Below are 27,830 nucleotides of genomic sequence, written 5' to 3' on the forward strand. Positions count from 1 at the left end.
AATTAATCAACAAATGTGCGAGAAGTGTTTATTATTTGCAACTCTTTATTTTGTTTTTGCTTTGTTTTGTTATCTAGTTGAATTGAAATATGTATTTATGTGTGTTTAAACTTCAAAGTTAATTTTATGACATTATTAACGTGGCAGATACAACATGCTGTATGTTTGTTCGTTGGCGAAGCGCGGCGGCTGCTACAGAAAGGCCTTTAGTGGCTCTCTGTGGGTTTGGGGGCGACTGGATTAGGGGAGGCGACTTAACACTTAGAACGTAACTAGTTGGGCATAAATGTGTATGTATATGGATTTAGTTCTCTAATACACAGTGACAACAAATTGTTAGCGCTTTTGATTGTTCATTCAGCAATGATGGATGGCCAATAAATGCAAAATTGATTTGGATTCGCTACAGTTCATCGATTTCTTTGCTAGGTTTTACTCAACTAATTTAACTTGTAACCAATTTCGCTAAATAATTTATTTAGTGTATAGTTCATAGTCGTATTCGATAGCTGTTGGTGGCTCCACGTTTAAATTTATATACAAATTAAGGGGCTCTCAGGCTTAGGGCTAATTAAAAGTCGTAAACAGTAAATATTGCAAGCCGTAGGACCGAAATGAGACTAAACATAAGTAGATGGATTATATTAAAAAAAAACACAGTCTTATTTATGTATGAAGAATTCCAATGTGAGGGCTAACCAAAGAGGGAGGAGCAGGGTGGCAGGTGGCAAGCAAGGTACGCATAGGATATGTGTGTATTCACTGGGACTGAGACTCCAATTCCAGCTGTCCATTTATCCGTCTAGGCTGCTGCCTGCGTGGGCATAGGCCGGCTGGACTGTTGCTGCTGCTGCTGCTGCTGCTGCTTCCAGGGGCGCCTCTTCAGGTGCGTCTGCTGCGAGCCAGTCCATCTGCAGAAAGAAAGTTTCGTTCCAGGCCTCCCTACACTTGATGGACACTCCAACTCACTCACTCACCTGTGGTATTTGGATAGCTTGCGACGCTTGAACGGTGGCAGCCCATCCATGTCCAGTCGACTGCCCACAAAGCCAAAGTTGCCCACACTGGCCGACAAAGGAGCTGCAGAGAACAGGAAATGGTTAAACAAAAACTTAAATCAAGAAATTGCTACTTACAGTGCTTGCGTTTGTTGTTGCGTTGCACTTGATTGATGACTGCAGGCAAGTGTGGAGCAGAGCCAGTCTCCAGGAGGTGTGCCTGATGTCTGCGTACGCTGCAGCTGCGGCCGCGACAGCCCTTCAGCTGCTCGAGGGCATCGTGCATGTGGGCCCTGTCACCTGGCGTCAGACTGGCAGCACGATTCGTGGTCTCAAAGCGATCTAGAATGAGTCAGGGAAGAGATTAGCTGCAGTAAATCTCAGTGGCTTCCCAAACGTACCTATGGTCAGGTTGTAAAAGGTAATCAAGCCCGTGGTGAACTCGCAGTAGAGATAGTTGTGGGTGGCATTGATGGTCCTCAGGCAGGAGTACGTATTGTTGTTGGCATTCATGCAAAAGCAGAAGGGACTGTCGTTCCACAGGGGAGCCGTGCGCCAGTGCTGGTTGTCGTGCGAGAAGCAGTTCATCTTCTCCGACAGACACTCCTTCTCCAGGCGGGCCTTCTTGATCCGCTTGCGCTCCTTTTTCCGCTGACGCTCCTCCTTGAGCTTGCGCCGCGCCTCCCGAGCCATTTCCTTGGAGTCTGCATAGCTGTGGGATTACGGGAAATGAATTATGTGATATCTTCTGGCCACTGCTGATCACTGCTTACTTCTCTCCCGCATCTGGTTCGCAGTAGCATTCGGCGCGTGAGGCATAGCGCGGCGTCTGCGGCTGCTGCTGCTCCGTGGAGTCAAAGACGGCGGCACTGCCAAAGCCGCGGAAGATCTCCTTTTGTCCCACACTGGTCCGTGGCGTGCTGGTAGCACCCGTAAAGTAGCTCATGTTGAACTCTGGTCCAGCTCCAGTCTCGCCCAAAAGATTTGCCTCGTTGCGCCTGCGGCTCTCGTTGCGTCTGCCTGCGGCCAATGCCTGCTTGTTGCTCTCCCGCAGCAGTTTCTTCATCTCCTTCAGCCTGCCGATCTTGTCCTTCAGCAGCTTGATCAGCATGTCGATCTGGTTGCGTGAGGTGCGCCACGTCTTCTCATCGTCGTAGATCACATCCGAGCAGTTCACTTTGCTCGTGTTCGCATCCACAAAGCAGCGATGGCCCACCCGCCCGCCAGTCTTGGGAAACTTTCCGCCACGCACAAAGGAATTGGAGCTGGAGTTTCCGCTGGGACTGTGCAGCTCGTGCTCGTTGAACTTGTGCTCCAGGGTTTCCAGTGTGGTCTGTATCTGCTGGATGACCTGAGCAATCGTTTCGTTGGAGTTGCCATTGCCATTGGCGGACACCTCTCGCTTGCTGCGATGGCTGTGCTCTGCCAGCAGATCGATTGTTTGATGCAGATCCAGCAGCTCCTCCATTTCGTAGGGCATCTCCCTGTGATAGACGACCACCTCCCGCTTGTTCCTGCGCTTCGTCGGTGGGCCATGGTGCGTGCGCTTGTTCAGGCGATGGGCACTGGCAGAGGGTGCTCGGATCTTGGTGTACACCAGGCCATCCGAGGTGAAGCAGGCACAATTCCTTTGGTATTGCTTGCGGGGCATGGCCGCCAACTGGTGCTCGAGCTGCAGCTGAAAGGGAATATAAGTTGAGCTTCATCCTTGCACATTTTCTGGCTGCTTTACTTACGTGGAACTTGCACTTGTGCTTCCGCCAACGTCCATTCTCGCTGACGCACTTCCACTTCTGGCCGGGCAGGCAGTTCTTCAGCAGCGCCGGATCGGAGCACTCCGAGTTGAGGCGCATCATTTTGGTTATGTACGGAGCCACTGGCAGATTGTTGTCCTGCTGTTGCAGCAGCTCCTGCTCCTCCAGTTCGTCGTCGTCTTCCTCGGCAGCGGCATCCTCCATATCCTCGTCGTCCAAAGCAGCCGCTGAACTGTCCATGGCACCATCCCCATCCAGTTCATCCTCTTCGAAGTCAGTGTCCGTGTCTTCATCGAATTCATCCTGCTGCTGCGTGGTGCTGGAGCTCATTAGCGTTGCAGCAGTGCTGCCGAGGGTAGTGCCTCCGCCTAGGAAGTCCTCGAGCAGCGAGCTGTTGGCCAGCTTCATGCTGCGGCGCTCGGCCTGGAGCCTTGCACGCGACTCCGCAATCTGATCGGCCGTCTCCCGGCGCCCAGAGCTCTCGATTAGGAAGCTGTCGGGCCAGTTATCCCGCACAGCGCGATTCCTGCTGAGCAGCAGGGGCAGAATGCTGCGCCCATCCATGTGCTGGGGCGTGGGTACGCCACCCATGTCCAGGAAAGTGGGAGCCAGATCCACATTCAACACGATTTCATTGACACTGCCAGGGAGTTAAAAATGACTATAATTAGGGGAAAGGCTGCCTCCATGGGCTGCAAACACTTACACCTTGGAGGCCTGTATGCCAGGGCCACGGATGAGGAACGGCACTCGCACATCGAACTCGAAGGGAAAACTCTTGCCCTTGATCAAGCCAAACTGCCCGAGATGGTAGCCATGGTCCGAGGTGTACACAATGTACGTGTTGTCCAGCTCCCCGAGATCCCGCAGCTCGTTGTACACCCGCTCCACGGCCACATCCACACTCTGGAGTGTCTGCAGGCGCTTGGTCATCAGCAGATTGGTGAAGCGCTTGTGCACGGGCTGCATGGGATCGGTGACTCTGAGGATCCATTGCTTGTCCGGATTCGGAGCGTGATCGTACGAGGGCGTGCTGTGAGCACAACAGAGTTAGGAAAGAAAGGGAAAAGGATCTGTTTACTCACTGATGTGTGGTCACATTGAAGAAGAGATGACTGTACTGCGGTGCTGAATCCTCTGGGCCGTGCGGCGCTGGAAAGCTCATTGTGAGCAGCACGGGCTTGCGTTGGTTCTGCTGCTTCGAGGAGCGCAGGAATGCAATCGAATCGTTGGCTATCAGATCCGGATAGTAGTCCTTGGCATAGTCGAAGCCATGCTTGATCTTCTGCCCGTTCAGATTGATGCTGTAGTTGTAGTACTTGGAGTTCATGATCAGCCCGCCCCACTCGCGCCACCCGGGCGGTATGTACGATCCGTTGTACTTGTTCAGATACTTGCCGAAGTAACCGGTGCGGTAGCCGGCATTCGACAGATACGTGGCATAGGAGCGTGTCTCGTGCGTGGCCTGCCACTGGGGGCTCGAGCAGTTGTCGTTGTTGGTGAACACCATGTGGTTGTGCACATACATGCCCGTCAGCAGCGACGATCGGGCCGGACAGCACATGGGCGTGGTGGTGTACGCGTGCCGGAACTCGGCCCCACCATCCCTCAGCAGTCGCAGCGTGCGCGGCATAAAGTTCAGCGATCCCAGCTCCACATCCTGGTCATCGGTGAGTATCAGTATGATGTTGGGTCGCCGCTCGCGTGGTCCATTCGAGTCGCGGGAGAAACGCTTGCCCGAACGGCTGCGATGATGCTGCTGTCGGTGTTGGCCGCTGGGCGATGGCTCGCCGGATGCTGACTGCTCCTTGCTGAGCACTTGCAGCACAAAAAGGAAGAGTATCAGGCAGCCAATTGCCAGGTGCTTGCTGCAGGGACCCATTGTTCAGTATTTGTGAGGAAGGAACGTTTCTAGGCGCTCATTCTGAGCGTCGGAAGATGCGTTCAAACCGCACAGCAGTCGCCTGCAGAGTATCTCATGGTTGTCTACTGAAAAAATTAAGATAGAGAATAAATTTAGTCACCGAGTGAAGGCATTTCTGAGATGTTTTAATTGAGATTTTGGCCAACTCAAGTGTGCGCCTCTCGACAATCGACAATCTCAGGGCATCCCGTGGCTCCCCAGGCTCCAGTTGCAGCTGCTTTGGGATTTTCTCTTTTTGCAGCTGCTGCGAAATTTCATGCACCAGTTGACCTCGACGATGCCTCGACTCGAGTGCCCTTGCCACCAAATATTTGCCAAGATTGTTTGCCCCAAAGCATGGCAGAGGCAGCGGCAGCGGCAAAGTCAACCAAAAATCAGAGCAGAGCGATGCACATTTTGTCCACTTATCAGAAAATGTCGGCAACGCGACTGTCAACGGTTGTGCACCCTGCAACCGGCACCCACTCCTCTTCTCTGTTCCCGCTCGAGTGTATTTTCGTCCTTGCTGAAATTTATGTGCCACTTGCCGTTAAGTGAAAACTGCAGCCACAGCCACAGTCATTCCCTTTTCCCTTATCCTGTGGCCAAATCCACGTACGTTTTCTTGTGCACTTTTATGCTCACTTGGCATTGAGCCGGAACCCGAACCACCTCCCACCTCCTACCTACTCGAGTAACCTGCATTTCATTGAGTGCAAGTCGGAGGCTATAAAAAGTGCTCTTTAAGTGTGATTTATGGCCCGTTTCGTTGGATTGTAATTGCCAGAAATGGTAACGTAAACCGCTGTCCTCCGCGACTTTAAGTACAAGCAAAACCCATAAAGATTCGACCTTCTACTGTAAGGGCACTCAACCATTGACATGACCTTGGTGTGGTCAATGGAGAATCATTTGAAACAACTTCTAGTGAAGTGCCAGGTGGAATATCTCTTTAAAAGACAAACAGAGCTTCCCAAAAAACATTGAGTAGGAGCGGATGCTCTCTCTTTTCGGCATGCTCTCTGACTCTTTGCCGCTCTCTCTTCTCTTTTCTTAAACCTTAGCTCATTAATTGACTCTTCAAAGTGCTCTCTGCAGTCTTCATCTAAGCGAATATCTCTTCAAATCTGAATGTGAACGAAACCCAACCCAGTTCAAACTCCGTTTCAAGTGCAGTCACAGCCTGACTGTTGCATAATCGCACCCAAAAAATACTTCCTCCAAAAGCTTTTTGGGTGTGGAGTCCAAAAGACAAACAAAATGTCGGTTTAAAAGGGGAAAAAGAAACGAGACAGGTTGCATGTTGCAAACAGAAATAGCTGATAGCTGGAGATGCCCCGAACATCCGGCGGCAATGGATGCAAAATGAATGGCAGCCACTTGAACGTGGCACAATGGATGAGGAGTTCCAGTCTCTGTTGCAAATGCAATATTTCGCCAGGCCTTTTTGTATTTCTGCTCAATTATGCTGCATTTTCCAACCATCAAAATATAAATCGAACGGAAGAGAAAGAAAGCTGAAGCTGAAGCTGAAGCTGCAGCTGAAGTGGCAGAAAGCAGCTGGAAGCACCCCACAGCCACTTGACAGACGAAACTTCCTTATTTCGCCAAGGCTGTTCTCGTTGTTCACTCGCTTATAAATGCAGTTCGGCAAATCATGGGGACTGGGAACAAGTTTGAGCCCAGCATGACCCAACCGCAGCGTCCATGGATGGCATGGCCCTAAAAAGGGAAACAAACATGTTTCTTGGCAAACAAACCAAATAAACCAAACCAGCGAAAACCGCAGCCAAAAGAGGCTCTCAAACTGGCTCTTTTCTTTATGTTTTCTGTTTTTTTTTGTTTTGGTATGTTGAGGCATCTTCCTGCCGCCTGCTGACAGACGTCACGCATGCGCAGACTGGTCACAAAGAGCAGGACAGGAGGGTGTCCCGACCTGGACCTGGACCACAGGGAACTTGTTCTCGGCCTGGCAACAAACAGAACACAAAACTTGTCCCACAGCTGAAGAAGCCGTCGAATGAGGGATCGAGCGGGAGAGAGGATCGGTTGGAGGAGTACGAACGCCAACACGATTTCCTGATTCATTCATGAATTTCATGACTTTTGTTTTGTGTCCTTCTGCTGCGATCCCCCATGCCCCCATGCCGCCATTCCTCATTCCTTATTCCTTATTCCCGCGATCTACAGACTCAAAAAAGTCGTGCCTGTTGCTAGGCGATCGTAAAATTTTATTACAGCAAAATTTACTTGAAGGATGATTCTTGCTGTCTCTCCTTTTCCCCTTTTGTAAGGGCACCAAAGCTTACATTTTTGTTTGTTTCTTTCCCTTTCGGTATTCCAGGAACACTGAGCGTCTCATCTCTGAGTCACATTTCTTTTATGCCCGAAATCAGAGATGTGTCGAGTGTGCAATTCGCTTTGCAATAAACTAAGCAAGCCACGAGTCGCTGCAATGTGAGAGAGTGACAAACAAATTGCATGTAAAATAAGGCGATTTCTCTTATCCAGCAGACAAAATGATTACACAGCAAAAGAGGGAAACCAGCAGACCAAGAGGCAGGCAGATAGATCAGATAGGGCTGGAGCATTCAGGCATTCAATTAAAAGTAAATACAGATTTCAATTAGCTTAGAGTCGAAGTCCACTTGAGGTCCAGACAGCAGCAGGCCAGGAGCATGGTCTACACTCTCCACTCTCCACTCTCCAGTTTGCAGTCTGCAGATTTATGAATATGCAAATAGACTGAAGTTGACTAATCTGACAGAGGCAGAGATGATAAATTCCACGTTATCGCATCGGATTGCCAGGAACTCGCGACTCATTAGCGTGGATGTCAACGTCTCAAGTGGGCAAATAGGAGGAACAGCAGTTGGAGCAGGCAATCTTTCAGACGTCACTTGGTCTGCAAATGTGGAGCAGTTTCTGCGTAGGCAGCAATCCCAAGCCGGGTCCAAGTCCAACTTTGCGCTTAATTATGCAATTAACAAGGCAGGCGACTGGGGATTGGGTCTGACATGTGACCAGTTGATGGCTTCGCCAAGTCAATTTAACGCTTAACTAACTATTTAAAAGCTAACTCATGCGCGGACCGCAGCAACTTGCAACTGGCAATGCAACACACACTCCCACACACGAGAAGTCTATGCAACATCTTCGTTACTTGCGGCTGGCGGCTTTTTCGGTTCGATTTATGCATTTTTAATGGTACTACGTACCCCCCCACAAGCCCAAAAACATACATACAGAAAACGCCTACAACAGCGTGGCCAGAACCCAACTCGGTCTCCGAAACATGTGGCAAATGTCACTTAAGTGGGTTGGACAGGCGATGGATCGGGAGGGCGGACAGCGGAGGAGAGTGGCAGAGCCAATTTGCGTTTTGCACACTCAACTCGCCTCAACCGAGTGAAACCTGAACATGTTGTGACAGTTCTGTAATGGACTTGAAATATTTAAGTTCCCTTTTGGGCCAACACTCGAGAAAGTTCAGTTCTCAGAGCATTTGCGAGGGCCACTGTGGCTGTGTGCATGATAGATTGTGTGGTGGAATATCGTTAAAAAAATGTTTCTACTTTTCCGGCAGTCATAAAACGTTGCCCTTCACTCCCCTTAAAAGCAACTGTCAAACCAATTAAATTCACTCAGACAAGAGACAGAAAATGATGAAAAGTTGTACAAAACAATTAAAGATTAATATGTTTTTCCTTTTTTTAAATAAAACAACTTGTGGGGTAGAGATCCAGGGAAGGCAAGAGAAATGTTGTACCCTTCGTGGATCAATTGTAGCGAACATGGAATATGTTTCACATTGTTATCCACAAACTGGAGACCAATTTGTAAATAGAAATAAAACACCAAAATGTCGGGACATAGCGGAACAGAACTCATTCAAATCGTGTTCCGCCGTCGGAGCTGACAACTCAACAATAAATTTCAATGCCAACAAATTGTTTGCGGGAATGGTTTTCAATAAATCTTGTGGTTTGTGTTTTTGTTGCTGTTGTCAGAATTATAACAAGGAGAGTGACCTGAGAGAGTGGCTGTGATTTCAGTTTAGCTGTTATTTCCCCCTAATTTATGGCCAATTCCCAGGCAGAGGCCAATGACCAGAGCTTCCATTCAGTCTGAGTTTTACGAGTATTCAACAGACTTCAATTGCATTGCCAACTGGAAATTTATTCATTCTTAATCAACCAAAAAAAAGAACCACAAACAAACTTCTTTTAATATTTGGACATGTCTTTTGGTAATTTGTTTTACAGATTTTTAGTAAATTTATTTTGCAGCTGCTGGCGGAGTTTCGCAAAGGCAACTCATAAAAAAAAACAAGAAGAATTTGTGCAATTAACTCAATTACAAGTTATGGCCAAGAAGGCCTTCTCCCATCCGCTTCAAACAAGTCGCTTTGCTGGTAAAAGGTTAAAAGTGAGGTGGCAATAGAGTGTCCCTCCCTCCTCAACGTATTCTGCCTATAATTGCCCTAATAAGGCAATTACCCCGGGGAATGAGTCTAGTTTAATCATAAACAGAGCCTCAGTCCCATTCAATTCTTTGGTTCTCGTGTTGCTGTTGTTGTGCCATAAACAAATCAAATCAAATTGTGACCCACTTAGCAATGGAAATGGTAAAAATGCAACTGCCATTGGGCAAGGCACTGCTGGCAAAAAGTGTACTTGCGGCCACAAAAAGCGCCCTCAACTGGAATGGTGTACTCCATTCTGGAAAGGACTTTCTGCTTGCCTGACATTTACATATCATTCCTAGCCATGCCAAATGTCGTACGATTGTGTGGAGAGGGTTTTATGTATTGCTTTTCTTCATGAAAATCGATTTCTGCCACAATTTGTACTTTCTTATCGTAGAAAGGCCACTTAAGCCTTTAACTTGAGAACTATTTCATTGAAAAGTGCTTCCCCCCAGAGACTCTGTTCAAGCTGAAAGTTCAACATTTCTCCCTAGTAGTCGAACCATTTCCCCACCATTTCAGTGTTTTCAAGTTCTCAAGGTCTGGCCGCTTAGCAGACAGCAGACAGGCGAGAATCCAATTGAAAGTTGTGACCTACCGAAAATAGAAATTCTAGCGAAAATGTTAAACATTCTGTTGACATATCAGAGGAATGCTGTTGTCGTCATTGTTTGGTCGCAATTCAATTTGGTTGCCGCTGAACATGCAACACAATTAATTGCTGCCTCCAGACGGTCTGAAATTTATGAAATTTGCTCGGTGATGACACACAAACAAGCATCATAATTAAATTAATATTAACAAATGCAACAAAAGAGAAAAAGAGAAGCAGAATAAAACCTGCTTGCCTTGGACTAAATGGTGGACAGTGGTCAAAAAACACTCGCAAGAAATATGAAATCTGATGTGTGGCTGCTGCTGCTGCTGCTGCTGCTGTGGGCAGGCGGCTGGCTATAAATCATAAACCGACAACTGGGCGTGGACGTGGGGGCATGGCTTGGTTTTCAAAGGAATTTCGGTCTGCCACACGATCGGTTTTCAAGAATGTGAATCATTAACAGAGCCCCAAAAAGGCAGCAGAGACCTGGGGCTGCAGACAATGACGATCCCAGCCCTAAGCTTCTCGGAGGTTTTTGGAGGCTCAGTTTTCAGCGCCGGGCGTCAAACGGAAGCCGCATTAGTTGCACAAACACACGAGCATAGCACACACGCTGCCACAGATACACTCGGCACAAAAGGTGCTCTTCCCAGAGACCTGTGAGGGATCAGGTTATAGCCAGGCAAGCACACAAGGCTACAGCTTTTGAGGTACAGGGACACGATCACGAGCACGAGCACGAGCACGAGCCCTGCTCTGACAGCTGAAAAAAAAGGCATTGGGCAAGGCACTTGGATTTCGAATGAATTTATCAGGTTACTGCGGCACTTTCCATAACAGAGGAATGCAGCAAGAGGTTTGATCTTGGCAGGGCAGCGGAACATTAATTGTATGCCCGATTATATTGTTTGTTTCCTTGTTTCCTAATGATTCACTCGATTACTCATGGAATTGTTTGTGTTGGTGCGGGCAAGGGCTTGAAATTTCTATATATTAGAAGGCAGGAGGTGTCAATCAATATACAAAATTACCGGGCACTGAGTAAGGGATTTTGATTATACAAAAAATGAATCCAATTACTGATTTTCCATGAATTTTCGATATATTTAAATACAATATTTTTATTTGCCATTTGCCAAGTTCAAAGAACGAACATTTACATTCTGACAGTTTGCCAACAAAAATCAACGAAAATTAATTGCAACCTTGCCGCCCGGCCTGCCCCTGCCCCTGCCCATCCTCAGACACGCCTCGTTGAGAATACAATTTTATTATTACATGTTCTGTGTGCCCATAAAATGTAACAAATGTTACAATTAACGTAATTATTACACTTTATCCCACAGTCGGAGGAAATCAACACTGAAATTTCCGCTATAAAGAAAACAGAGCTGCAGCTGCATTGAGATTTTCCACCCAGATTGCTGTTTTTGGGGCTATTAAGACGTCGCAAGTGTCAACGTAAATCATTCCGAATGTCAGAAATTGTGACAGCCCAAACAAAATTGGCAAAGCTCGCAGAAATGGGGATTTATAAATAGAAAACTGAAATGAAATGAACTTTACTGTGAACCTGGGTACGAGTATTTATACGCGCAGTCCAAGATTGATGCAAGATTGCGTTTCCTTCATAAGAGGCGTAGATATTTGTTGTGGGGATACCTTAGCACTCGATGCGTTGGATGTTGAAGGTGATACAACAGCCGAAATAGCTCAGTTGGGAGAGCGTTAGACTGAAGATCTAAAGGTCCCCGGTTCAATCCCGGGTTTCGGCAAGACTTTCTTTTTTTTAACTCACTTTTTATTATGTACTTATAATTGTTATATTCTTTCCTTGTATTTTTAAATAATAAATATTTGTATTTCCTCTTTTTTTTATATTTAGAAAAATGATTCACACCCAAAAGCTAATAAATCATATTTGACACACGTTTTGTTTGTATTTACTTTTGGTGGAGTTGATTGAAATGATTTTCGTGTCAGTTCTCAGTTTCGATTTTCTGTGAACTAAATTTCTGTTGAACTGCCGGAATGCCCAGACCAACCGGCAGGCCTTTGCGTCTCACGTACCTCCACCACTGGAGGAGAGTGCTGTGGGTATCCATGAAATGTGTATATTTCTTCCTGCTGGTCAAGTGCTGGGAGAAGGCTTTGCAGATGAGTGTACAGAGGCGTCTGCTGCAGGATGGATGAGGCAAAGGCTTAGGCAGCAGCAGGCAGCAGCAGCATATGGTTTATTTGACAAAGAATAAATGACAGTCCGGGAATGTGTGTTGTGTCTAATACATTTTTATTGGCCCAGAGATTCGCGTTGCGCTTGACGGCTGCTGTCTGTCGGCCAGAGTAATTAGGCTCCATTAGTTGGCACAGCAGACAGCAAACACATCGCCAGGCACAGCGTTTCTCCTGCAGGCAAAGGCAAAGTGCTCTCATGTGCCATTTGCCATGTGCCCATTGCCCCATCTCCATCTCCATCTCCATTTATATATCCATTTCTATCTTCATCTACAGCCGTATCTGGGTATCCCATATGTTGGTGGTGGCGTTCATAATTTGTGCGCCATTAGACAACTTTATGCATAAACTCATTAAAATGTACTTGAATCTCTCAGAAATGGAAATGGAAATGAAGACTGGAGGCTGCAACTGGAATTGGCGTCGCGTCGCGCTAATTTGTCGAGGAGCAGCGACAAATGACAAGAAACAGGCAACAGTCACAGTCTGCCCCATCGGCCCTGCCCTGCTGTCTGTCTGTCATTCGGCCTGTCGTCTCTTATTATCCAGCACCCAGTGCGCACTCGGCACTCTTCAGTCCCCCATAGACAGAGCGACATGTGTGCGATTTGACAGTTTGGGGCGCAACAAGATAGATTGGTCCATGAAGATGGTCTGCCTGGCTGGCTGGCTGGCTGGCTGATGATGGGTTGGAGCTGTGGATGGAAATGGCAATGTCAGTTCAGACATTACGCAATTTGAGACAACTCAAGCAAACACTTGAGTGCTGCCCCGCCTCTGTGGAATAATTACGAAGATGATTTTGCTCTTGACTGTTGCTGCAACACGCATAAAGAAGAGGCTAGAAGGCGCCATGTTGCAAAGCAGAGCTTTGGGTCAGGTCAAGAATAGTTAAAACTACGAGTAACTAAATAAATTGACAACTCACAAACTTGGCAATCAATTATTCATAATTTTCCTTCCGTACCTGGGGACTTCCTAGAAGCAAAAGATAACAAAAAAAAAGAACCCTGTAGCTGATTGACCACGAATCAGTGCCGAGGTACTTAATCGAATCGGTACCTGGAATCAAATGAAATCAGTGGAAGACACCTGTACGATATCTACAAACTGATTACAATGGTAATTATCTATCAAACTTTGTATCAATAAGGGAAGCTAGATACCAGCTAGATACATGGCAGTTCGCCATTAAATGTGAAGAAAGTGCTGAAAGCGAGTTCCAGTTTCGAACGAGCCACCGAGAAAGAAGTTTCAACTGCTCCGCTTTTTGGTTACCCTTCGAAAAGTGAGCGGTATGACGGTCACTTATGCAACAACAGCTCCCGCCGACGGCAAAACGGAAACCAACTTTGCACCACCTCCCCCATGCGGCAGCCCAGGATGTGCGCCACAGCCACAGCCACAGCCACAGCCAGCCCAGACGGTGACGGTGACGGTTACAAATACGCGTTTTATGCGGAATACAAGTCGTAGATCGCTGACGCCCTCAGTACGTGAGTTTATCCACAAACTAGCAGGGAAAGGAAAATGATTTTGGGTTACAAATCCTTTTGTTGCTTTCCAGTTTTCTGGTTTCTGGTCTACGGAGGCATGGACTTGGCCCAAAGTGTGGGCTGGAATCAGACCGTTGGCGTTTTTCTGATAACGCCGGAGTTTCAATACAGCTGGTTTATCGGTGTCATCATTGGAGCCTGTGTGGCTGCACTCACAATGACATTCCTGCCAAAGGTCGCGTATTATGTGAGTAATCGACAATCCACTGGGATCGCTCCTCTGACATGCGCATTCTCTCCAGCTCCTGGGTGGCATTATGCAGCTGACGGGTGCCATTGTCTTCACGTCTGCCCCAAACGAGTACACAGCACTGCTGGCCGCCCGCTATGTGGGCGGAGTGGGCATTGGCCTAATCACAGTGCCATTCCTCATACACATCGGCGAGATATCCACACTGCAACGCGGCTTTGAGTCAGGAATGGAACAGCTTGCCTTGGCCATGGGTCTCTTCATCCAAGTGACCTACGACACGGAATGGTCACTGGACGATTCCACGAACCTGGCCCACGGCATTCTGGGTATTGTCTTTTCGGTGATTGGCTTGCTGGTTACCCTGGTGTCCGTGGAGTCGCCCATCTTTTATATACGCCGCAACCAGGAGGAGAAGGCGCTACAGTGCCAGAAAATGCTCGTTGCAGAAAATCTGCCGGCAACCGTGAACGCGCTGTTCGAGGAGGCCAGGCTGTATGTGGTGGAGAGCGAGAGCCGGAGCCTCGGCGAGGAGCTGTCCGCTTCCGTGATGCCCTTCTGCAAGCTCTTTTTCTTCCGCTGCTTCGTGGCGTTCACCCTCTCCCTGCCCCTGACTTGGTCCATCGTGGAAAGCACGGCCACCTCTGAGGGCACAGTCGACGCCTGGCCCCTCTATTTGTATGGTGGATTGCGTGTCCTCAGCACCTTAATCGCCGCCTGCGCCGTGGACCATCTCGGGCGCAAGGGCGTCTCGCTGCTGGGTCTGCTCTGCATGGCCGGCCTAATGCTGGGCATGGGAGGGATATATGCCACTCCGGCCAACATGTATACGTACGTGTACTACATGGGGCAGGTGTGCAATCTGGGACTCGCCTTCCAGGCCTTTGCCGGACTCTTCATCTGCAGCTCCTGCCCCTATATGGGCGAGGCGTTTCCCATGAGAGTCAAACCCTTCTTGGTGGGCCTCATCGTTTCCTGCGAACAGGTGATCCACATCATTGTGATAGTCGCCTTCAAGCCCACAACGGAGTACCTGTACCAGTACTTCCTCATCGTGGGCATTATCATGCTGCTGGGCCTGATTTTCTTTGCCATTGCCATGCCGGAGACAAAGAAACTGACGTTGCGAAAGGCTGGCGAGCTCTTCCAGAGAGTGCATAATGTTAGACCCTACTAGAAACAATTGTCGTACGATCGTTTGCACGATTAATGTTAAATAAACTGTTACAAATTTAAAAGGAAAAGTGAAGTTTTGATTTGGTTTATCAGTGCCTAGGCTGGCTGTTGCAACTGTCCTTGAATATAGTATCCAGGAAGATGCATTTGCGTTTTGTCACTCAGAAAGTATTCATCAAGGGCCTATTTTTGTGTGCCGAAAACAGTGATTTATCCATATGCTTTTAATAGCTGGAAAAACAGCCATTGATTGGATATACAAAATTCTTAAAAACTCTGTTTGTGAGAGCTAAAATTGCAGGTTTTCCTTTAACATTTTTCACTATAAAGTTCTACATTTCAATTTCTTCCTAATTTTCCCATATAAACAAAAATAATAAAGAAAAAAGTATCTCTTGAAAGTTGTAATTTTATATGAGATTTAGGTCTGAGAATCTCTATTAAAAGTCGTTGATAAAGCTTGAAGTTCCACTTGAAAAGGATTAAACTGACTGAACACTGATCCTCTTTTAATGTCATACTTTCGAGCATATCAGTTACAATCTGCGGATTGCTGACCCATAGCTCATGAGGCAACTTTGTACTCATTGAAAAATTTGGCAGCCAGGCAGCCAGGCAGCCAGTCATCCTCCGGGGGCCTGTGCCTAGGCTTTCCCAGAGACACACTGCACTGGGGTACCCCCTACAGTATACGCGCTATGCATCACCTCAGTTGAAGGTGAGCTTTGACCCAACTGGAACGATCAATTTAAGCAGCCAGGCAGTGAGTGAGTCAGTCGTGTCTTGGCCCCTTTACAGCGACTTATCTAGGCTTATTTCGGCAGTGAATCACGGGCGAAGAGTAAAAAGTGGTAGCAGCAGGAGGAATGTACGATACGCGTGTATCTAGCAGCTGATAATATATTACGAACATATCAATTATCTGTTGGCCAGATATCTATTATGCTGATAGCACTGACTTACAGTTCGAGTACAAATAAAATTATAAATACTCGCAACAGTACGTCCAGAGCCACCAAATCAAACGAACCGAACGGCTCTTGAGGTTGATATTCAATTTGCGAACGCACTTTTCTTATATAACTGAGGAAAATGTCGACCACAACATATGTGACCTCGGCGCCGGTCACTGTACAGCAGACCAATTACCTCACTGGACAAGAAACGCAGACCACGTACATCACCACCGGCAGGGCTCCACCGCCACCGCCGCCCGACGTCAGTGTCAATGTGGTGATCGTTAACCCGGGTGGTCGCTGGAGCAAAACTGCAACGAAAACTGGAACAGCAGGTGAGCCAACAGCGAGAGAGCAGCTTAAGGAGGTGCCCAAAGTTGTTTAGGTATTCAGGGTTACGACCCAGAACCGAACAAATCCGGTGTCACAGTGTTTATCAGTGTAGTTTCTTATCATAATCAGTAGCTGGAATTTATAAAAGTATTTATGTATCTTCTTCGTTTGATAAAAGTTTCTTTGGAACACGAAGAGAGAGAGAGAGATAGAGAGAGAGAGAGAGAGCGTAAACAAGAATCATTTTCCCATTTAGAATGGCAATATTCAGGTGTTTCAGGTGATCAGTGGCGCCTTTCTAGTCGTTATTTGGATTCCATTTTGATCCCAATTGTAACCGAATTGCAGCACAATTGTTGATAGAGCTCTTTAGAAATGAAGTACGTTTGATGGATTCAAGAGAACATTTGGGATCTCAACCATTTTGACTGTCTCTAAAATACAAACTAACCCCCTTTTAGCCACCTTTGCATTCGTGTGTGCTGGACTGGACATGGCCCAGGGTCTGGGCTGGAATTTGAACGGAAATGTGGCGACCACCCTGGAGTTCCAGTACAGTTGGTTCATCGGATTCATCATTGGAGCTGTTGTTTCCGCTCTGGCGGTGTCTTTTCTCCCCAAAATGATCTTCTATGTGAGTAAACAAATAAGAGACGTTGTCGTGTCACTCTACTTAATAGTACCTCCCATTTTCCTACAGGGTTTGGGCAGTATTATGAACCTGATCGATGCCATTATATTTGTGAGTGCCCCGTACGAGTACGAGTCCATTTTGGCCGCCCGCTACTTGGGCGGCGTGGGCATCGGCCTGATCACGGTGCCCTTCATCATTCACAGTGCGGAAATCTCCGGCAGCAATAGTCGCGGCACCTGCGCCGCCTTGGAGCAGTACGGCCTCAGCCTGGGCATCGCCATTCAGGTGATCTACGACTCGCAGTGGGCAGGTGATCTGGGCATGGCCGTGAATCGGGTGCACGGCATCTTTGGCATTGTCTTCTCCGCCATTGCCTTGGGCAGCGTGACCATGGCCATCGAGTCTCCCATATTCTACATTCGACAGAACCAGGAGGATAAGGCGCGGGCCAGCATTCGGCGACTCTTGGACAGCTGGTGGACCGTCGAGAGGGGCAATCAGGCGTACGAGGAGGCCAAGCTGTATGTCGTGGAGGGCACCAGCCAGGGCGTGGGCGAGCAGGTGGCCGAATCCGTGATGCCCTTCATCAAGATGCTCTTCTTTCGGTGCTTTGTGGCCTTCGCCATGTCACTGCCACTCTCCTATTCCATAGAGTCGAGCAGCTATGTGTACGAGGGCACCGCCTACGCCTGGCCGAGCATTGTCTTTGGCGCACTCCGCCTGCTCGGATCCCTCCTCACGCTGGTCATTCTGGACACAGTGGGCCGCAAGTTCGTCTCGCTGCTCGGCCTCATGTGCATGGCTGGCCTGATGCTGGGCATGGCCGGAGTCTATGGGGATTACGTGAACATCCTGAGCCCCTACTACATGCGGCAGGTGAGCAATCTGGGCATTGCCCTCCAGTTCTTCGCGGGCATCTATGTCTGCAGCTCGTCGGCCTATCTGGGTGAGGCTTTCCCTCTGCGAGTGAAGCCCTTCCTGATAGGCCTGATCGTGTGCGTCGAACAGGTGATCCACATCGTTGTGATTGCCACATTCACCTCCGCCACGTCCGAGTACTTCTACAACTATTTTGTGATAGTGGGCATTATCCTCGTGGTGGGGTTGGTGGCCTTCGCCATTCTCATGCCGGAGACGCGCGGCACGACGCTGCGGAAGGCTGGCGAGCGCTTCCGACGAGTGCATGATGTCATGGCCTACTAGTTGTACCTACTAGTGCGTCTTCTATCATATGAATTCAATAAATTCGAGACACTTGACAATGTTCTTTATCTTTTTATGTGTGTGGGGGAGTGGGAAACATTACTCATACGCCCCATTGACTTCCGCATGGCCTACAAAAAATGCAAAGACCACGGCCCAGTCTCCCATTCGATCCTGCCCGCAGTAGCAGCTGCATTCAGACTTTGGACTGTTCTTTTTATGAATATTTATGCCTTCTCAAATGTTTAATGCGCTTAATTTTCCCACTCCCTGCCACTGGAGACTATTTTTATAGGCATGCCGCCGCCGGTCGCCACGCCGTAGTTTATTTTGAACTTTATTATGAGCTAATTTATGTGTGTACATATGTGTCTCCGCTGCGGCTGGATCCCACTTCCCCTCGATGCCTAAATCCCCTAAAGTTCATGGCATAGCGCACATATATCGTATAAGATATAAGCAACACATCCCTTGGCTTGGTATGCCCCATTTTTGACACTTTGATGGCGCTTTTGTGAGGCTCTGTTCACATGTTTGTTTAGCTTCTTGCCTACTAGTTATGGATCATATTGGGCCGCATGCCCAATTAAGCATAGTTTCCTGATGGCCAACAGCTGCAAGATTACTCGGTAAGTACTCGGTGTGAAGTTGCTGGCTTCTGGTGGTGCATTCAATGGTGGAGCTCAGGCAAGCGGAAACAGGGAGCTGTGTGCAAAGGAATACTTTACATAGAGATTATTTAATTTATGGGAATTCTCACAGTGAGCAACTGCTCTAAAATAATATCTGAGTTGGAACACAAATAGCGAATCTAAATCCCATCAGTATATAAAGTAAAATAGTCCTTAACCAATCAAACAGCATACATTGCGTGTGCATGATGAGAGACACATTGAAGTTTGACACGACATTCCTTGCGCTCTAATAGAGTTTCGCTGATGGGGGTTTCTTTTTGGGTTTGGTTCAAAAAGCCTGCCCTCCGCTTGCTTCAGAGACTTGCATATAGAACATTTATCCAACAACTGAAGTTTGGCAACCTTTTCCTACAATAGAAATGAAAGCCCAGCACTTTTATCTTTCGATTTCATTCGCCTACAAGTGCCCCAACCAAGGCCCATGGAGACAACAATAAAGCGAATTATATGAATTACAATTGAAATTACATCTTACATGCTCGCCAGAGTGACACATCAACATGGTCTGGCGGAGGAGGAAGCGGGGAAGGTGGGACAGAGCGCCATTACAGAGCACAAAAATGCGCATAAAAATTGCATTAAAATGCCATCCAAGATGTGGGGGCCTAATGAAGGAATGGCCATAAAGGACAATTGCCAGTGGCCACAGCAGCCCAAGCGCAACAATTCGATCCATTCGATGCGATGGCTGGGAAAAAGCTGACAAATGCCCTTAAATAGATGATGCTGGCCAAGATGGGGGCCGCGTTACAATCTGGCGGCCCAATCGCATCGACAGGCCGTCAAGTGCGTGCAAAAATGTTGCCACATTTCTCGAGTGGCTTTCCCCGACATCTCGGGAGTTCTCTGGGCGGCTCTGTCTCTGTCTCTGTGGCATGGCGCAGTTTCCCAGGCAACAAAGTGAATTAAATGCAGACGCGTGATTTTGCACATTAATTAAGAGGAGGCTCCAGCCACTGGCCTGCTCCGCTGCTGATTTCTCCGTCCATTTCTTCGAGAGGTGAGAGTTCAGTCCACAGGCATGCAGTGCATTCAATTGCCTCGGCACTGTGGATTCGGACTGTACTCAGGCAAGCGGAAGGAACTGAATGGATACAGGGAGCTGTGTGCAAAGGAAAATGCCTTTCATATACACTCGTATCCGCACTTTTCGTTAATTACTTTTGTGAAAGAAAATTCTGACATTGCTTTTAAGGGAACGCCGAAATGTATGCAGTGCATTTAAGTGCAGAAAAGAAAAGGGTTGCATTTGATTGGAATTTCTTTATAAATACAACTCTGTATCTGGGCTACATACTGAACCCTAATCCTCAGTGGGAATATTGCTAAGATACTTTGATTTTAAAGGGAAAACTCACCTTCGGTGACAAACTCTTTGACTTCCTTCTTAGCTGTAATTAATCTGCAAGTCAAGCAAAGGGAAATAACTTTTATGAACAACTTTAGATACAAATAATAGGTTCATCATAGAACAAAACAATCGTCCCCCATCAAAGTATTTCTCATTAATAATTCTCTTATTCCCAGCTCAAATCGTTGACATTTGTAAAATGCTAGAAGCTGTCTCTACTCCTTGTGAACTTTTGGCTTTCTGTTCGTTTAAAACTGACACATTTAGCACCTGCTTCAAAGCGAAATGAACACTGAATGATTGATAGTTCAACTGTTGAGCACGTGGAGTGGGAAGTCCATGACCCAAGTCCGTAGCTTTTCCCTAGCTTCCTTTGCGTTCCACACTAAATTTCCATCTGTCAGCTGTCAGTTTTCGAATGTTGGCAGCCGCTGAACTTGGCATTTTAATTGAGTGCACAGAACTCATGTAAATGACTGACTGACTGACTGACTGCAGTGTGAATGTGAATGTAAATTGTGCGATTTAATGGGATTCGTTTGTCATATAATCATAACTCGTTTCAGATCGCGGCTTAAGACTCTCTTTTCTGGTTTTGATGCAAGAAAGATTACTTGATTATTTATAAATCTGAAGTCCTAATCCTAAGAGAGCATTTACAGGTCGTTGTCTGTTCTCTACTTTAAGGCTAGCCTTGTTTGGCTTTTATTGAACAAACAGCTGCCGCCTTCCTGGATTTGTAGTTTGTATTTTGTTACGACTTTACTGCAACGCTGCGTATGCGCAATGCCCCCGTCCCATCCATTGGGGAGAGACCTTTTAACCCAGTTTTGCACCAGGCAGAGTTGTTGTTGATATTTTCTCTTATCATTAACACCTTTTGCTGAAAGTGTTCATTTGACATGCAAACGGCACGGCAGTGCAGAGAACTCCTCTGGTAGCACCGGGGTGTGGGAAAACCTTGAACGAATCCAACTCGAATCCAATCAAATGGCATCCACATGCACACTGAAAAGAAACTCACTGCACTCATTGCGTATACGCAGCGTTGGGAAGGCAAACAAAACGATTAAATTGAATGGCAGAAGTGAATGCTGGAAGGGGCAAGGTAGATTATGCAAAAGGTTATCTATTTGTCTATTGGATTACTTTGACTGCTTTACCTTGCCTAGAATTTCCCTTGGCTCTGTATACTCTTCCCTCAAGTGCTTGTTTGTATTTACATACAAGACTGACAAACAGAATAAAAAGGTAAAACATAAACTGCTTTGATTGCAGGTAAATACAACAGGCACCTGCCCTGACACTCGCACACAGACTGCCCGAATGACTGACTGACAAACTGAATGACAGAGGAAGCAGCACAGCGTGGCACAGCATAGCACTTCACTCTTTCAACTCTTCATTATTGATTGCTGTCCATTCTATTTATCGTGCCGCTCGTCACCTGCCATCGCTTCTTTATCAACAGACCAGAACTTGCTGATAAGCGCGAACTCTCCCTCCTTCCCCAGCCAACTCCCCACCAAAAGTCATTGATCTTCACGGGGGAGCTGGAACACGAAATGACTTTGGGGATGACTTGTGCCGTGGGCATACTGCGCATTTGCCTATAAATAGTAAAGCCACGGGACTGGGGGAATGGGGAATGGGGAATGGGGAACAGGTAGTTGCATGATGATTTCATGGAGAGAGAAATACCCACCCATTGAACAGTGTGCAAGCAGACAAACAATTCGTATGGCAATAATGCTTTCCGTAACGCTTCAATGGGTTTCAGAGAAGGAGGAAGTTACGCACCAATTGCTGTCGATTGAGTGGAGAGGATGGAGGGCTGCGGGAGTGAGTGCGAGAAATGTGTGAGAAATATTTCCACAGAACATTTCACAGTAGAAGATAACTCAAGCAGAGAGATCATCTCATGCATACCTCTCAATAGAGTGGAATGTTTTGCATACCCAATCCCTATAATCTGCCCATAACATAACCAATAATCACCGCAAATGGGTTTAGCCATAAATCTGTCACAAATCAAATGAAAAAATCATTTGAATGGCACAAAGAAATAGCTCAAATCACAAATACCAACATCAAGCCATCAAACAAAAAAGTCATAAACGCCTCCAGCGATATCTAAGCTTTGATGGAAGCTGCAAATTGAAAATGGTAATGCAAATGGCGCATTTAAATCACAATTAAGAATCGTTTTATTGTGCTTTATGGCTGTAATATTTTTTACATCTGTAATTCATTTGTAAAAAAAAATGTTATTAATTGATTGCTAGCCGCTGGAGAGACACGACCAACGTTGTAACCGAATTAATTATTCAACAATTGAACAATTGATTGGACATTCTGGGCAAACAAATTATTTATTTTACGCATGCAGTGAGATGTGAGTCCTTTGTCTTGTGCACACACACAATGACCAATATCAGAGCGAGAAAGAGGACGGAGGCAGCAGGGTCATTCGGCATTTGTGCGCCCCAAAAGACGTTTGCTTCGGTTTCGGTTCTTACCTTTTTCCACTCCCTCTCCATCTCTCTCTTTTTCTGCCTATGACTTTGACAGAACGAAGGCCATATTTATGTATCATTCCAGAGGAAACAAAGACTTAAAGTCCCAGAATGTGTATGAGATATTTATTTCAATTTGTCAATGCAAGAGAAATGTGTGGTTGAGGAACTTTTGGATTGACTTGAAACGGAAATGCCACAATGGGCAAGAAATGGAGTGGGAACTAGGAGTTGATTGAAAACAGCAACTAAAGCTAAAGCCATAGTTGATTTATTTATAATAATTTTGCCCGCTTCGCTTGAGTAATATTACGAATATACCTGATAAAGTGCACACAAATTTGCTGACCGCATCACAAATTGACTTTGAAAACCGCACAGAGCACTCACAGTTCTGGGAAATATTTTCAATTAGCACTTGGAGAGATTATTCAAAATTTTCGAGACGGCACGCGCTGCTCTGGGAGATGTTTAATATTTCAAAAAGTACACAAATGCAACATCATTAATCATCGTTTCGGTTTTCAGCAAGTTTCAAGATCATTCAGCCAGAGATACAAAATCTCTCAGTTTTGGCCTGTCAACATCCAGATTTGGGCGTGCAATTTGCATATATTTTAGATGATATTTTTTAGGGCACACATATGGATATATAATAATAAGGAATTACTGGCAGAGTTCGTAAAATTATACGATTTGAATGTTTGATTGGTGTGTGTGCGTGTATCGTTCGATTTTTCAGCTTGAGTTTCGTTTTTAGATTCCGCTGTGGGAAACACCACATGAGGTTTTCGTTTGTTAATTTGCTTTTGCCCCCACGATAAACATGCTTTGAATGTGATTCTGATTGCCGGTTGCTTGTTTGTTTATTTGCGATAGCGAGAAGAGACAGACAGAGAAATGTGCAGTGAAATGTGTGGGAAATTTAGCACCTATTTAGCCTTGGAAACAGGCACTAACTGCAGACTGTTATTAGACCATTAATGAGATTTAGCAAATGATGTGGTGTGGCATGCAATGTGTTATTTTAAAGACTTATCTGCATACATTCAAGCCTTCTTTTTGCAGGAAAATGAAACCTAATGAAATACTTTATAGCTTTTGCTCTCGTAATTACCCATTTGCCCGCATGCACTATAATTACTCATGGGAAACCCTTTATTACTCCCACAATCCTGCAGCCTCTCTCAGTGTCTATTTATCATTTTCATTTAGTTTTGTTTTCATTGTCATTTGTCTGGCTGTCTACATTGGTTTGCTGTATTCCTGCAAAGAGTTTAATGGACAAGACACAAATGTGGCAGTGGAGGAATATGTGTTCGAAATTTACTAATAATTAAATCAATCTTCGTTCTACAAGTTGTATTTATTTTTTAACGAGTTCTTGGTGTGCAAATATGTAAACTGAGAAGTACAGGGTATCTCCATCTGCGAATACAGCAACTATTTAGTTTCTTTTTCTAGCTTTGCATTGCCTGGCTTCATCCTGCTCTGGCTCTGTCATGGCAGGGTACTCGTAGTGTTACTCTCTTGCTGGGACTGGGACTGGGACTCCCTGGGTAGGTTTTGCTCTCATTTTGCCTTTTTCACGCTTATTATGGTGTTGTTTTTTTGTTGCTGTTGGTTTTTTCTACATATTTACTATGGGTTGCTGTATGTACTCATGCTTATGTCGGTATATATATCTTTTTTAGTTTAAATGTTGTCAGACAGGATTTTCCACTTTAATGCAGTCGCCGCAACGTTTGCCGTCGCTGCTTTTTGGCGCGTTTACTGCCACTGCCGCTCATCATGGCTGTGGCTGTGGCTGTGGCTGTGCTGCATGCCTCATGCCTCCTGCATTCTGTTTCTACTTTTTGCCTGCAATCCTGCGGCCCTGCAGCAGCTGCGACCACCATTCAGGTTAATGCCGCCTTTATTTATATTTCTAAGCGCATTATGCCCTCTGAGACTTGTGCTCAAAATATTAGCGAAAATTATGCTAATCCCTTTGGGGCGAGCACTCGTCAGGTAATCCTTTTTCCCTTTCCCTTTCCCTTTCCTTTTCCCGGTCAGGCCCTAGCTTTATGGCCGAACGGCGGCGGGTTTAAATTATTTTAATAGCCGCTTACAATTACCAGTACCAACCCCCTGTCAGACTCCGGTCCAGCCCATCATAGTCTTTTGAATGTTTCGCGCGATTTGCTCTAGCCCGGGGCTGGACATGCGTAGGGCGGTTCTGGTCCAAGATATAGCACGCTAGAGCCTTGAAGCAGGGGATAGAGAATTTGAATATCGTCTTGAGCAGTCAACGAAGTAGTAGGAAATATATTTCAAAACTGACTAAACATGCTCCGATCAGCTGTCGCTCTGTTTTGGGATCTATAACCCCCAGTTGGCGCCTCTATTTTGAATAGTTTCTAAAACATTTCAATTGCTATTCACACAATTAACCCCAGATAGCCTACATCTGCCCTCCAGGGCCCTCTCTTATCAATTGACTTCAGGAATGGGAGTGGGACTGGGGCGGCAGAAAATTGAAATTGATTTCTGAGTAATTAGCGAGTGTGGAAAGTGTCGTTGTGGCAAGCGTGTGCAATTTACACTTGTTTCCAGAACAACAAGCATAACCAGCCGCTGCAGCTGGACCACCATTAGACATGCAGTTTTCCTCATTCACAAAGTGGCAGGCAGGCCGGCAGCGTGGAGGAAAATGCAAATTGAGGCGCACAGATCGCGAGGCGCAATTAAACGGCGCTCCAAAGCGCGTGCTCCGCCTCTTGGGGCGATTTTATGACTGTATTTTATGCGTTCCATCACCATATGCATAGCTTGTGTGGCTAATGGCTCCGACTGCGAGTGGATCTGAGTAGAATGAGTGAGAGGGGCGGATGCAAATGGGAGGAGCACGGACAGCGACGGAGCCACTCATTAAGTGGTGGCGTTGGTCCACCAGTTTCGAGGACAGTTTGATGGATTGCCAAGCCCCAGCCAGCCGCCTGTCGCTCATTCAGGCATCGACTTACTCCATCCGCCACTCCATCAAGTCCATTCATTCATTCATTTTGGGTTGTTGTTGTTCGACTGTTGACGTACAAGAAAACCCGAAACCTGATTACGGTAAAAGGCCAAAACGGATCGTTCGCTTTGGTCAGTGCCTGAGGGGGGGCAACCCGCACAATCTCTTTCCCATTCTCTCGGATGGGAGGCACTGGCTGATGAGCCTTAACCCGCTGCTGACCGAATTATTCTTCTCGGATTGCGCACACAAACCAGTTTGTCCATCTCTATCCGTCCATGCCCCAAGCCGATGCTTCCCCGGCTGCAGTCGCGACTGAATCCAAAAAAGGCCAGGAGAAATTGCCACAGTCAAAACAATTAGACGGCGACAGCCTCCCGGCTCTGGCTTTGGCTGAAGCTTCAACTTGTTGCCGCCACTACACACCACACCACAGCACAGCACAGCACAGCACACACTTGGTAGATAGAAGTTTCCGTCTAGCGCTGGGAAAAGTAAAAAGTGTCTAATTAAATGCTTGGACGGGTACGTACTACGGACCCCAGGGAAAAGCGTCAAACGAAACGAAACGAAAGGAGAGGAAAGTGAACCGAAGTTGGGATGCTCTTTGTTGTCTCCATGGACCGTGCTGTATCCGATGTACCCTCAACCCTCAACGGTAAGGGTATATGCCAAGCAAACAATTAACATAAATTGCGTACTCGCTGCAGCTCATTGAGTGGGGTCAGAGTTGCCGGCTGCCACGTCAATCATTCGCACAAATGAACTCTAACACTGGCTCTGAGAGGGTTTCTCAGTTCTCTCAGAGCCAGGAAACTTAGTTTCCCAGCCAACTGCACCTGTCGTCATGACAAACAGTTTGGCCCATAGGTTCAGTAGGTGCGATAAGCATCTCATCTGAACAAAAGATTAACACGCCGGAACTCAAGAGAGAACAGATGGACAGGCCCACACACACTACTCGCAGTCAGAAACACAGAAGCCGCCTTCAAAAGAGAAAAAGAAAGAGAGAAAGAGAAAGACCTTGAATGGTAGGCCCCCAGGTAGGCCGTGTGCTTAGGTAGTATTTATTTGTTTGCCGCAAGGAAGCAACACCTTTTGGGTTGACATATTGAGTTACATTACCCAAAAGGCACCCTAGGAAGCAGCCAAGTGTCGGGCTAAAATTGTTGATCTTAAGTGGGTCACATTACCATTTCCTTACCACTGCAGTGCACCATGGCAAGCACTTTCACTTTCGAGTGGAACAGAAATACATTTCTCTCTCTAGAACGTAGATTCAGCAATACATACAAATAGTTCATGCTCAAGGGGAAGAGGTATCGTTTAGAACAGCTCATAAAAGCTGATTTCAAGTTATGATCAATAAGAAAAAACCTTTTAAATGCACTCGGACAGCAATGAATTGGTGATGGAGAGTCGTGGCAGAGTTCAAAAAGTGCAAAATTGCTGAGGCCATCGACAAATTTAACGATCTAAGCAATATAACCTATAGATATGCATGTATGCATGTTTTGTACATGTAATATGAAGCTTGTCTTACCTTTTGCTGTTCAAGTAAATTACACACAAAACACCCAACAGCACGAATGAAACACTTAAAAACTTGTATCACGAATGAGTCTAAATTGTAAGCTGTCTACGCCTTTTCAACACTTCACTTCTATTTATAGTTGCTGAAACTTTTCAAATTAAACGATAAACTTGGTAATTGACAATAAAAACGCGATCGATTAACAGCTGCTGCCGCTGCCGCTGCTGCCGGCGCGTGTGACTAACAAACAGAAACCCGAAGACCGAAATGAAATAAATCGCCCAATCAAACGGGGAGATTCAATAAAAACGAGAAAGAGAAACAGTCGCTGATAAGGCAGGGGGGAGGCCGCCTACAAAGGGAACACCAACGCAAGACCAAAGCGATCCCACGGAAATGCTTCCTCCGCGCTCTCACAGATTGGTCAATAGCAGCAGCTGTCAATGCACTTTAAGGCGGCACGAGTATATTATTTATGGACGCCGCTCAACGTGGGCCTTGCACTCACAAAATCACAATTTCTTTGTTGAATATTGTTTTTGTCTTGTTTGTTTTTGGCGCGCGAGCAGTTTAAACCGGCGAATCGATTTCCATATTCTACACTAAGTCCAACAGCTTGCAATTGTTTTTTTTAAATATATATTTACGGAAATAACAACGGTCGCTTTCAGAAGGCCCGATACGTGAAATACGAAATTATACAAGGTGGAAGTTGGTATTGTCGACTGTGAA

General features: G+C 46.5%; 3 protein-coding genes and 1 non-coding gene across 6 annotated transcripts; 3 read left to right on the forward strand and 1 right to left on the reverse strand.

Moving 5' to 3' along the window:
- Positions 1–460: 460 nt before the first annotated feature.
- Positions 461–27,819, reverse strand: LOC117586754 (extracellular sulfatase SULF-1 homolog). Of its 3 annotated transcripts, XM_034277063.1 has the most exons (11): positions 27,607–27,819; positions 27,108–27,246; positions 20,058–20,101; positions 3,838–4,741; positions 3,459–3,785; positions 2,735–3,392; positions 1,772–2,676; positions 1,400–1,710; positions 1,137–1,340; positions 978–1,080; positions 461–911 (listed from the first exon to the last, which is right to left on the reverse strand). In XM_034277063.1, exons 4-11 carry the CDS (start codon positions 4,632–4,634, stop codon positions 803–805), a joined length of 3,414 nt encoding a protein of 1,137 aa, XP_034132954.1. In that variant the 5' UTR covers positions 4,635–4,741; positions 20,058–20,101; positions 27,108–27,246; positions 27,607–27,819; the 3' UTR covers positions 461–802. The 3 variants fall into 3 exon arrangements, with proteins under 3 accessions (XP_034132954.1, XP_034132955.1, XP_034132953.1); XM_034277064.1 differs by having other exon boundaries at positions 3,838–4,738; positions 27,108–27,819; XM_034277062.1 differs by having other exon boundaries at positions 27,108–27,819.
- On the forward strand, positions 11,424–11,496 carry Trnaf-gaa. Its single transcript has one exon. It is a non-coding gene; the product is annotated as a tRNA-Phe (tRNA).
- LOC117586757 lies at positions 13,171–14,899 on the forward strand. The gene is made up of 3 exons (XM_034277066.1): positions 13,171–13,452; positions 13,524–13,699; positions 13,755–14,899. The coding sequence occupies exons 1-3, from the start codon at positions 13,254–13,256 to the stop codon at positions 14,877–14,879; spliced, it is 1,500 nt and encodes a 499-aa protein (XP_034132957.1). The 5' UTR covers positions 13,171–13,253; the 3' UTR covers positions 14,880–14,899.
- LOC117586756 lies at positions 15,891–18,067 on the forward strand. Its single transcript, XM_034277065.1, has 3 exons — positions 15,891–16,169; positions 16,629–16,801; positions 16,868–18,067. The coding sequence occupies exons 1-3, from the start codon at positions 15,971–15,973 to the stop codon at positions 18,002–18,004; spliced, it is 1,509 nt and encodes a 502-aa protein (XP_034132956.1). The 5' UTR covers positions 15,891–15,970; the 3' UTR covers positions 18,005–18,067.
- Positions 27,820–27,830: the final 11 nt, after the last annotated feature.

This window comes from Drosophila guanche, unplaced genomic scaffold (assembly GCF_900245975.1).
Source record: "Drosophila guanche unplaced genomic scaffold, DGUA_6, whole genome shotgun sequence".
Classification (NCBI taxonomy): domain Eukaryota; kingdom Metazoa; phylum Arthropoda; class Insecta; order Diptera; family Drosophilidae; genus Drosophila; species Drosophila guanche.

What these genes read in the sequence shown, in the direction of transcription:
- LOC117586754 (XM_034277063.1), bottom strand. Translation starts at nt 4,634, where the DNA reads ATGGGTCCCTGCAGCAAGCACCTGGCAATTGGCTGCCTGATACTCTTC. An exon ending in GGCATACAGGCCTCCAAGGT is followed by an intron (nt 3,393 to 3,458) that starts GTAAGTGTTTGC and finishes ACTCCCTGGCAG; the next exon opens with TGTCAATGAAATCGTGTTGA. An exon ending in AGCACAAGTGCAAGTTCCAC is followed by an intron (nt 2,677 to 2,734) that starts GTAAGTAAAGCA and finishes ATTCCCTTTCAG; the next exon opens with CTGCAGCTCGAGCACCAGTT.
- LOC117586756 (XM_034277065.1), top strand. Translation starts at nt 15,971, where the DNA reads ATGTCGACCACAACATATGTGACCTCGGCGCCGGTCACTGTACAGCAG. An exon ending in AACGAAAACTGGAACAGCAG is followed by an intron (nt 16,170 to 16,628) that starts GTGAGCCAACAG and finishes ACCCCCTTTTAG; the next exon opens with CCACCTTTGCATTCGTGTGT. An exon ending in TCCCCAAAATGATCTTCTAT is followed by an intron (nt 16,802 to 16,867) that starts GTGAGTAAACAA and finishes ATTTTCCTACAG; the next exon opens with GGTTTGGGCAGTATTATGAA.
- LOC117586757 (XM_034277066.1), top strand. Translation starts at nt 13,254, where the DNA reads ATGACGGTCACTTATGCAACAACAGCTCCCGCCGACGGCAAAACGGAA. An exon ending in ATCGCTGACGCCCTCAGTAC is followed by an intron (nt 13,453 to 13,523) that starts GTGAGTTTATCC and finishes GTTGCTTTCCAG; the next exon opens with TTTTCTGGTTTCTGGTCTAC. An exon ending in TGCCAAAGGTCGCGTATTAT is followed by an intron (nt 13,700 to 13,754) that starts GTGAGTAATCGA and finishes CATTCTCTCCAG; the next exon opens with CTCCTGGGTGGCATTATGCA.